The sequence below is a fragment of the Fibroporia radiculosa genome (assembly GCF_000313525.1).
Source record: "Fibroporia radiculosa TFFH 294 genomic supercontigs, scaffold5655, whole genome shotgun sequence".
Classification (NCBI taxonomy): Eukaryota; Fungi; Basidiomycota; class Agaricomycetes; order Polyporales; family Fibroporiaceae; genus Fibroporia; species Fibroporia radiculosa.
Window position 1 is genome coordinate 1 of NW_012133424.1, and position 10,999 is coordinate 10,999.

The window sequence follows — 10,999 nt, forward strand, 5'->3', positions numbered from 1 at the left end:
GCTAGGCTACCCTAGACGTGTCGAAGACACGTCTGGGTACGAGACCACCCACGGGCTACAACTAGTAGAAGCTGACACTTATTGGAGGAGGCGAGTTAAAGACTGCACCACTTACCATGGATGTTACGCTGTATTATATACGCTTTAATTGTACGTCGTAGCAATTGATATCGAACGAATGCGGTTGAAGCGGATCGTCTGGTTGAAATCACGATGGCGGACTCGGAGGTCGGGAATGAATATATACCAAAATAGGCATCTCATAAAATAAGGTGACGTACAAATATAGATAGATATGCTTAGATGTGTTTGGGTCATGGATTGACTGTCCCAGGCTACATATGCCACGGAGAGGAAATCCCGAGTACCGCTACAGCATCGCCAAAATGCGAGAACGATTTTCTGCGCTGGAGGCGATTGACAAATATGGGCATGAATAGATGTACTCAGATAATATACCTATGGTCTAAGATCAATCCATGTCCCAACGTACGTGCAATTCCGCGTGGCGCAGGTGCAAAAGCTCACTGTTACACAGGATCTCGCGCGAAGGCTATGATATCGCTATTTCCCTCCTGCCTGACCCTCAAGACGCAATACAGCTTGCATCCGAGCAGAGCTCAATCGAAAGCTGAGAATTGGCATCAGATGTATGGGAGAAAGCCAGTCAGAGATTCTATGACGCACGAGTGAGGACGAAACCCATGCAACACAGATTGTAAGCTTTAGATCTGCTGACAATGGTGCTGAATAATAACTCCACTTTTACTACTCGGACAGTACAATACATTGGGTGTTCATAATTGTTTTACCGAGATGGGATGACTGGACGGACTGATGGTTCGAGAAGATATGCGCAGCCTGGTTAATTATATCCATTTGTGGAGGAAGACTACAACATCTTCCGCTCAATTGATTACAGCCGGGCATTCTGGACACGGTTCATTTTTCTACGCTGCAGAACAGGCTGTCTGTAGGCCGGTTGTTCCAACGGAGACATGTACGCCCTAATCTTCGCAAAAAGCAAGTTCAATTCATCGAATAGTTCAACGGTGGTATCAACAGGACACAAGCGGCATATCTCTTCGCGCCTGCGAGTCATGGGTCCTGACGTTTGTCAAATGTTTGGATGGAATACCTGGGTATTATTACAGCATACAACAGTGACACCAATAGTGTTTGCTCGTGGCGAAGCAATCTTGCATAGGTATGGGTTGGAGTGTCTTCAAATCTCAGTATACTGAAAGACATTTCCCAGATGATGCTCTTGAAGGCCAAATGCCAAGCAGCTTTCCGCTCTGCTCCAGACATTTCCTGGCCAGGGTTTGGTTACGCATGGCTGGTGCTCGTGCTAGCGTGTTCACGTTCGTGAGTGTCGACGATGCTGGTCATTGTGAGTGCAATTATTTGTTCCGTCAAAAGTTGTTCACTCACGATGTGCCGGAATGCTGATCGTAGTCAACTAATAGGATTGGGAAGAAGAATTCAAGAAGAATTTGTTGAAGTCCCTGAAGAATGAGACATTAGCCGTGGAAGAACAGGACACATGTAACTAATTCAATTCAAGTCAACGGAGCGCTCGAGGGATTGGTCTCCTGCGAATCGCCCAAGCGATTTAGAATATAATTGAGGGTATAGACAGTAGTGATAACTATCATGAAACATAAGCTGTGTCTACCGATACATATATGCAGTAATTTGTCCAAATAGATAAGAAATGCGCATCATCGTCGTTCAGGCTTTGAAACAGAACGGCCGGCCAACGGTTGAACAGGCGCGCTTCTGATTTTTCCTAGCCAGCCCCGCTTGGTCGCTTTGGTGCTATCCGTCCGGGATGCCGCTCGTGGACTATTTGTGACGTCGGCAATCGTTGAGTCGAGAGGCGCTCCTTTTGTGGTTCTCGTAGGCGACAGCTGGGATGCCTCTTGATTTGATGCATAAGAGCGTACTGGCGTGAACCCAGTACGGATCGCGTGTAGGGTTCTGCGCGCTCGTGGCGTGGTAGTCTCGACGCTTGGAACGCTGTCGATTGTAAAACCTTGCGGGGGTACACTTTCACAGTCCTCGAAGTCGTCAGGGGCTCGCCTCTTCTTACCCAATGAGGACGATGAAGGCAAAGCAACTGCAACTGGCATAGCCGGAATGGGTGCGGTACTGGAAGATGCACGACTATGCTCGGGCGTGCGTGCCCTGAAAACTGTCTGGTGAGTGGTTCTTCTCTCTGGCGTTTTCGGTCTGGGCAAGACGGCTGATCCGGAAACTACTCGCGACTGAGTTTTAGAAACATTGGGCAGAGGCGCCGGAATCGAGAGTGCAGCAGGCACGGACCCGGAGGGCATTCTTGTTTTCAAGTTACTGAGTGCATCAACTCTGGAGGTATTTGCATCCGAGGTGTCGTGATGCGGCGTCGCAGAAGCGCCAGTTTCTGGCACAGTTGCATTGCTCTCACCCGTAGCGGCCAATTTACCCTGCAAATTATGCACCTTCCTAGTGAGGCTTTCGACCTTACTGGTAAGCTTCTTCTTCTCCTTTAGCATTCTGATTTTGTCGTAAATCAATGCTTCCGAAAGTGAGAATTAGATAACGTACTCAATGAAGCGATCATCGTTTTCTTCAATCTCCAGGCATTTGCTTTTGAGAAGTTCCTCCATCTCCAGGTTACGCTCCTGGAGCTCCGTCAACCTGTCTTCAAGCTTAGGGTCTGCCCGAAGAGCATTCAGCTCGCGGCGAAGCGAGGCAAGAGTCTGTTCGTGCTGAATCTCGCGCATTGAGAGGGCGGCCTCCGCTGATTTGCAGTCTTTCTCAAACCTGATAGAATCAACGCGCACTTTTTCCAGATCCTCCTTCAAGGACACCAGCTGAAGTTCACTGCATCGCACACAATCAAATCAACTTCATCCAAAGGAAAGTAGTCCCATACCTATCTCTGGTCTGGCTTTCTAGGAATCGTTGCAAAGACTTCAAGCGTTGGATTTCCGCCTCCATGTTTGTTTTATCGTACTGTAGGCTAGTTTTTTCGGCCGAAACCCCTTCCAAGTGCGTATTCATATCAGCTAATTGAGCATGCAAGTCCTCCAGGTCCTTCTCTAAGCACTCGCGAGAACGTTCGGAGGCCGTAACCTTCTCTCTAGTGGTCTGGAGCTCTACCTCATGATTCTTCTGACTGCGAGTATGCAGGTCCATCTCTCCTTGCAGCGTTGCCTTCAAATACTCGACTTCCTCGAGCGAGGATACCAGTTGGCTCTTCAAATCTTGTTCCCTGCTAGATGAATCGCGGATGTGCTGTTGGCACTGTGCTGTAAGTTCACCTGCAGTTTCCCTAGCAAGTCGTAATTCTGTAGTGATTGCCTCGATTTGATTTTGAAAACTCTGTTTCTCTTGAGCAAGATCTGAGCGTAACTGAGTCATTTGGGCTTCTGCGCGCTGGCAATTCTCAGCCTTTTCGGCGATTTGAGCCACGAGGACCTCCATATTCTCGGAAAGTTGGTGAGATTTTATACTTAGCTCTTCGTATGCCTTCTGTCTGTCCTCAAGGTCTGACGAGGCAACGCTGAGTTGCTCACGGAGGATTTCTAACTCGGCTGCATGGCGGGACTGAAGCAATGCCATTTCGTCCTCGGTGACGTCTTTGGACTGTAGTTTCGCCGTAGCTTCTGCGAGTTGGGTTTCAAACTCTGCTTTCATGGAATTCAGAGCGTCTCGCGCTTGCTGACGAGATTCTACTGCATCCGCACATTGCCGTCGCGCAAGGTCAAGCTCCCCTTCGATGCGTCTGAGTTGACGTTGCAAATCCTCCATCTCGCTGCCATGCCTGGCTTGCATTGCCCTTAATTCCATTCGACATGCTTCTTCCGCTAACAAATTGCGTGCATTCTCTTCCAGCTGAGTACGGAGAGCGTCGTTGACACGAGAGAGCTCGTGCAGTTCCTGTCAAAAAAAAATAAGCAAAATCCGGAGCATTGTTTTCATCCGATTCGCACCTCAACGTGTCGATCAGTGAGCTGCGTCACCGCAACAGCATTCACGGTCTGTTGACTTTGGAAGTCCTTGACTTGTTGTTCAAGTGTGGCTATAACGTTCAGCCTAGTCTGTATTTCCTGCTGCAAGTTGATCACTTGCACTTGAAAGGAGCGACTGCAATGTTGAGCGTGTGTAGAAGATGATTGTGCCGCTTGCAATGCAATGTGAAACGTAGCTAAAGCGACGGACAGCTGAATGCTATCATTTGCTGCTAGATCCCTCTCCACCTTTAAATCATGCAGAAGGCGACCCCTCTCTTCGAGTGATTGAGTAAGATGTTCACGCTTAGCCTCCAGATGGGATGTCTCGTCGATGAGGCGGGCATTATCGGCTCCGACCTGAAGTAGGCTTAATTCGAGGTTTTCTCTGCGTGCTTCCTCATCTAGAAGTCGATTTGATAGCGCCTGAACCTCATTCATCAGATTTGTCTCGCGTTCAGAAACGGATGTGAGAGCTAATGCAAGCCTCTCTGTCTCCTCTTCGAGGTGCTCGTTTTTCTCCTCGAGTATCTCGCATCGCTGCAGCGTCTCGTTACGCGTTTCCCTCGTCGTCCTACAATCCTCCACCATGACCTCTTTTTCTCCAAGCATCGTTTCTATCTCGAGCGCCATCTCCGAAATTCGGTCTTCCTGTATCCGAAGATTTGTCTCAAGCCGCTTGATATCATGTTGATGGATGCCAATTTGTTCTGTTCTCCTCTCAACACGATCTTTCAACGTAGCGATTTGGTCCAATAATGCGCGAGTTGATTCTCCAGAAGACATCGCGCACAGCTGTCTCTGATGTCGAGTGTCCGCTTCCGTCAGCTCGTTGCGGGTACGCTCCAGGTCTTGCTGTGCATGCCGTAGTTGCAACGCAAGCGCGTCTTTCTGTTCCTCAACGCTGGCAAGGGCTTGCATACCCTCGGAAAGCTGCCTTTCCGTTTGGGCAAAAGCCACGCCAAGGTCGTCGTGTGCCTCACGCTCCCGTAGACTTTCTGCCTGCAATCGTTCGATAGAATCGTCGAGAACGGAGATCTGAGATTGCGCCTGCTGGAGAGTTCGAGTACTGTCGTCCAGCATCGCCTGTAACTGGCCAACATAGGCATCCGTGTGCTCCTGAATGGCGTGCGTCTGGTGTTTATGTACTTCGTTGACCTCCAATTCGCGGCGCGCCTCCTGGAGTAAACTTTGAACGTGGGCAAGTTCTTCTTCTAGGTCTTCCATTCGCAAGAAGCCTTCCTGCTGCTCGGCATGAACATGTTGCACGACAAGTGCCAGCACCATCGCAGCTTTTTGACCGCATATTGAGCGTCCATCTGCTGCTTCTTGTCTTGCCGGTGTAGGACAATGAGCTGCGGGTTGTTCCTGACCACCCATGTCCAAGGCGGGGGATGCAGGACATGCAATAGCGGCGGCGAGCTTCAAGTTCAGATGCTCCACACTAAATTGATGTTCGATGGTGAGGAATTCCAGGTCTCGGCGTAGCTGATCTCGTTCTCCGCGTAATCGCTCAATGGCGCCGAGAAGGCGCTCCACAGCCGCTGCAGTCTCTGCATCAGGTCCGGGAGACTGTGTGGTCGCTTGGAGTCCCGAAATTGAATGTGCTTGCATTGTCTCTAGATCTCTGCCGATAAAAACATGACAATGTAAGTAACGATGTGAAGCGGCTACAGAGTGCATACCCGAGTCTCTTCGTTGCTAGCTCAAATTCCCTTTGAAGCTGCTGAGCTTGTTCACGGGTCCTATCCAGCTCATCAAGAGCTTCCTCTTTCTCCCCGACAAGGTCAATCAGCCTGCCCTCTGCGGTCTGCGTTCTCAGATACTCTTCTTCCAGTATCCTTTGAGTTCGCTCAAGTTCTGCCCTCACGAGGGACAGTTCTCTCTCGTGAGATGTTGAAGATCTCGAAAGCTCACTTTCCAGAGCCATCACCCTTCTTTCTTCGTCGTTCAATCTTTCCAGGAGAGATTCTTCCCTCGCCGCCGCATCTGCCCCTCCGCTTTGTCGAAGCGCGCGCAAATCGTCCTCATGCTCTCCCAGCTTGGTCTCCATCTCCTGTACCCGTCTCATCCATTGCTTCTCCATCGCCATCTTCTCGTTCTCCAAGCGAACGACGGCTTCTTGCGCGCGAGCTAGGCGATCCCTCGCGTCCGACAGCTCTGTAGCATGCTTGACCATACGAGTATTGGCATCGGATACCTCTTGCTCCAGGGATGCGATATGCATTTTTGTTATTGAAGAGGAGCGTTGTCGGTTACGATTACTTGTTGCACTAGCGGCTGAACTCCGACTTTCTCGAAGAAGAATTTGCTCCGATTGTTCCTTTGCTGCTAAGGCCTGTTGGAGATCAAGAATCCGTCTCTGTAAGGTTGTATTCTCTGTCTGTGTCTTCAGTTGTTCCGCTTCCATGTGATCACTCTGCGAAGAGACTGCGTCAAATGCTGACTGAAGCTCCTGGAGGCTACGCTCGGAACCCGCGAACTTCTGTTGGATGGCATGCAATGTCAGTTCGATGTTCTGCCGAGTGAGACGCTCGTTCTGGAGCTCCTCGTTCCGTTTGTGCAAAGCTGCATCGAGCTCGAGTACTCTATCTGATTCACGTCGGAGCTATGGCAAGAGCCCTGTTCATGAGTATGCGTGTTGCAATTGAATCTGACGGACCTTCTCAACTACATCGTTCAAGGCAGATTGGAAACCCTTATTATCGTCATCCCGCTTCATCAGTTGCCCTCCGAGGGTGGCAAGCTGCGCATCTGGGACGGATATTCAGCAAGAACAGTAAGAGCAGGCACAGCTTAAAGAGATGAAAAAGAAGGTGTCTTAGAAATGCATAAATAAATTAGAGGACATGTCTAGACAGCAGGAGTAAATGATATTCCATATAGTGATTCCGCACCTTTAGACCGCAGTGTCTCTTTCAATGTTTGGACCTCATCCGTGTCATGACTATCCCCAATTCCCCAGGTAGACATTATAACAAAGTTAACGAAACTGATCAGCCCGCCAGTAGAGTTGAGTGAGAGGTAAGTTGGTCGCCCTTCTGTGGATCGTTCAATAATTACAACCAAGTTCAACTTGAACTTGACAAGAGCGCGACTGTCATGTGATCGTGATCGGGAATGCTCACGTGTTCGTCGCGTTCTGGCTGCGTGCACTGCCGCCAAAGCGCCGTCAAGCGTCATTTCACCGCCTTCACCATTACTAGTACCAGTCACTAGTCGACATCTAGATGTTTCTCAAGCATGAGAAAGACTATGCGGATTTGTCTCTTGAGATCTCAGACTCTATTGACTGGGAAGCTGGGGTTTTGAGAACCACTCACTATCGCCTCGATATTACCGTGTCTGCTGTCGACCCTGTTTCTGGTCTTCTAGCAGTCGGTACGCCTGGCTTGCACATCTTGCTGTCTGGATATTCCCATTTTTATGTACCTTAGGGACATCGAAGGGCCTTGTTGCCTTATATGGCTCACCGGGAGTTGAATGCACGCTTAGGCTATCTGACGCGCCGGACGCGCGAGTGCAGCATTTACACTTTGTGCCATCGCTCTGCAAACTGTGCTGTATTGGTTCGAATCCAGCTCTACAATTTTTGACCACCTTTCAGGACTAACATTTGCACTTAGATGAGCATGATCGCCTCCATATTTGGGACCTCACAACGATAGGCGCACCCAAGCTACAGAAGATTGTTAACTTGCCTCGTCCAGTGAAGTAAGATTTGATTAACCCCGTCAAATATGATGTTTAGATAGTCACTGTGATATCCTAGCTGCTTACTGGTGTCGCCTTCACATACCCATGTCGGTTTCCTGTATAAGCACACATCATCATGAGTCATTGAATTCTTACATTTTCAGGCTTTGATAGCGCTCTCCAATGGCGAGATTAGAATGTATGATCTGCTCTGCCTTCGCATGTCTCCATACACAGTGCCGCCAAACCTGTGGTCACTGTACGAAGAGAAGGTGCAAGCTTCTGGTATGCCTGCTATACCCACTTCAGATTCGTGCGTTATATCGCTATAAAACTTGCGTGGAACTTCATGACGCATCAATCTCGTCAGAAATACGATTCTTGATATGGTAATCCATCCCAGAGATGTCAATCTGCTATTTATTGCATTCGGAGGTGAGATATCAGCCCTGCTCTGATGATGACGCCCTGTCCCTAAAGGCTCATAGGTGGCGTGATTTTATACGACTTGGTAAGCATGTTTCGCCTCAGAGGCTCTACTTTAACTGTGGGACATAGAGACAACGCGAGATGGTCCGTGTTTACGAATTGATCCTGCCCCCAGGAGCACCTGGAGGATCGGGATATTATACAGCGGTCAGTGCGGCAATCTCTCAGCTGACCAAATCTACATCCATGACTTTACAGGACATCCTGTTACCGCGTCATTCCTCAGTGACGGCGTTGTCTATTCATCCGTCGGGCCATATGTTGGCAGTCGGGTACACAGACGGCAGTATTGCGTTCTGGGCTCTGCAGGATGAGGAACGACCGCTATTAGTCCGCACGCTCGACAACGAGGATGATGTTGGCGTCGTGGATGTGGCCAAGCTTGAACTTTTTCTTCCCTCTGGTCAGCCCTCAAATGAACAGCCAAAACCCTCTGTAGATGCGCGCGAACCAATTTTCAAATTGTCGTGGAGCGGTTTTCCCAATTCATCTGATCCTCGCGGCGGTGACACTACTCTCACAGTGCTCGGAGGGTTTGGCAATAAGGATTCCCAAGGAATTACCGTGTTCCTTTTCCCGCCACTCAATCCCCCGGCTTCACCTCCCGCTGCATCAGCGGCTCACAAAGCGCCAGTTCCTCCGCCTCTGCATAACAATACCCGTATAGCAATGCGAGAGACACTAACGCCTCTAGATTCACATATATACTTGTCTGCTGGGGCTGTGCAAGATTTCTTGTTGATTCCCCGAGAAAGCCCACACTTCGCATGTACATGGGACCCCCAAACGATCCTGCTCTTATCAGATTCGGATTTGGACTCTAGTGGAAAAACTCGCATAATGGTCGGATATGAGTTTCCCCCACCCGCATTCCTTCCCGTTACGACGAGTCCGATTGTCGCTCAGTCACCCAGTATATCGGGGAGCGATAATCCGACGGAGGCACTCACTCAAGAATTGGCATCCACGCTTCAATCTATGTCGCTCTCTGCAGATCCCGAACAAATTGGATTACCATTAGAGTTTTGGGATGCATTGGGGGGTGTAATTATCCAACTCGAGCGAGACCCTTATGAACAACTATCGAGCGCTGACGCGGATCGAGGCTATCTGCCAACCTGGGGAGGTAAAGCTTGGGTTGAAGATGCAGATGGTCAAATGAAACTCATGAAGGTAAGCGCGCTGCATATTTTACGGAGCGTAGATATTATACAAATACTGACTCACCTCTCAGTATCAGCCGCGTCGCGTACTGATAACGCACGATCTTGATCTTTCCGTCCGCTTTCTTGACCTCAGTGCGCAGCTTCTCGTGAGTTCGTTGGACAACCCTCTCTCAGCTACATTCCCCAAACCCTGGCCTGCTCTGACAATCGAGGTATCTCCTGTCATTCATGATCCTTCTCTCCATCTCGTTACTTCTCCCTCCAGCTCCCTTCATGTGTCATCATCATCTTCGCAGTCAACTTTCGAGCAAGCCATTCACGGAGGACAGCTTCACATCGCTTCAGTTCACATTGCTCCTGAATCATTGGAATGTATGATCGCTTTGACAAACGGGGCCCTCATTGTGTATAGATTGCGCTCGGGAGAAGGAGAGGCCGCTGTAAATCCTCCTGACGAAGAACTGGTATCCCTTACTCATATATCAAGCACGCGGATGTTTCAGCCATTCTTCGCTGTAAAGCCTGGGCAAGGAGCCATCACTGCGTGTGCTGTAGCAGATACAGGCAAGTGGCATGATAATGTCATCTTGTATAGATAATATTGATCACATACAGGCTTTCTCGCTGTCGCATACTCGTTTGGAGTTCTACTCGTCATCGATATGCGTGGACCGCGGGTTATTTTGCGGACGACGGCACCTTCACAGACCCAGCATAGACATTCCATTCTTCCTCGGGACTCGACCGCTGAGCGAGATTCTATCACATCGCTTACCTGGGCAGTATGCCCACTGGCGTCAGGTACCGCAGCCGTTCAATTGGGGTTCGCATCGTACTTATCTTCACTGACACTTGCATTCAGATTTTGTTCCACGCATCCGACTTATCGCAAGCACCTCCGCTGGGCACACGATCGTTCACACCCTCACACGCAGCCCATCTGGTGCCTGGACAGTGTCCAGCTCTCCAAAAATAATCGAGGCTTCTATGTACCCCATCCCTGGGGGCTCCGTCGTAATTGACGCCAAAACTGGCGCTCGCTGTCACGCTGATCGACAGGGGCTCAGTGCTGCCCTTGCTAACGATAAACTTGTAGATCGGGGTCATGAAGTTGACAATAATGTCAAGCACAAGGATTGCATATGGGTCAGTGCTGGCGCGAAAGGTGTGAAGTGCGTTGCTGATGTCGACGGGGAACGGATTGCGCGAACGGAGTGGGGGAGCAAAACGGGCGCTGTTCGGAGGGTGGAAATAGTCGACAAGAATGGTGCGTTATTCCGTGCATGGTGCAAGCGATTGTGTCAATTCGTCGATCTGTCGCTGTAATCGCAGGTGCATCCGCATTGGTGGCATTCACAGAGCGCGGTGAGGCGCTCGTCTATTCACTCCCCTTCCTCAAGCATTTGCACACTCTCCAGCTACCTCAGCACTCTATATCGTGAGCTGAACACTTGCCCGGCTCTCTGCCTCATTCACCAAGCGACTTGCTCTCCAGGGCTATCTCGACCGACTCATCAGGAGATTACCTCACGCACCAAATAGACCCGAAGACGGGCCTTGCCTTGCGGACTCAGTACTGTACGCTCTTCGCAACGCGTCGTATGGGACCGTATGCTGCACCGTTGGTGAATCTCACGGCGGGGCGGGGGG

The 10,999-nt window shown here is 50.0% G+C and overlaps 2 protein-coding genes across 2 annotated transcripts; one reads left to right on the forward strand and one right to left on the reverse strand.

The window, feature by feature from the left end:
* Window positions 1-1,724: 1,724 nt before the first annotated feature.
* Window positions 1,725-6,971, reverse strand: FIBRA_05889 (uncharacterized protein; the record flags this gene model as incomplete). The annotated part of the gene is made up of 7 exons (XM_012327636.1): window positions 1,725-2,538; window positions 2,590-2,868; window positions 2,921-3,927; window positions 3,981-5,625; window positions 5,684-6,606; window positions 6,661-6,752; window positions 6,896-6,971. The coding sequence occupies 7 exons, from the start codon at window positions 6,969-6,971 to the stop codon at window positions 1,725-1,727; spliced, it is 4,836 nt and encodes a 1,611-aa protein (XP_012183026.1).
* A 257-nt stretch (window positions 6,972-7,228) lies between these two features.
* On the forward strand, window positions 7,229-10,791 carry FIBRA_05890 (uncharacterized protein; the record flags this gene model as incomplete). The annotated part of the gene is made up of 14 exons (XM_012327637.1): window positions 7,229-7,379; window positions 7,436-7,567; window positions 7,625-7,712; window positions 7,771-7,801; window positions 7,859-8,007; window positions 8,065-8,129; window positions 8,183-8,205; window positions 8,253-8,330; window positions 8,382-9,356; window positions 9,418-9,930; window positions 9,965-10,172; window positions 10,212-10,363; window positions 10,409-10,616; window positions 10,682-10,791. 14 exons carry the CDS (start codon window positions 7,229-7,231, stop codon window positions 10,789-10,791), a joined length of 2,883 nt encoding a protein of 960 aa, XP_012183027.1.
* Window positions 10,792-10,999: the final 208 nt, after the last annotated feature.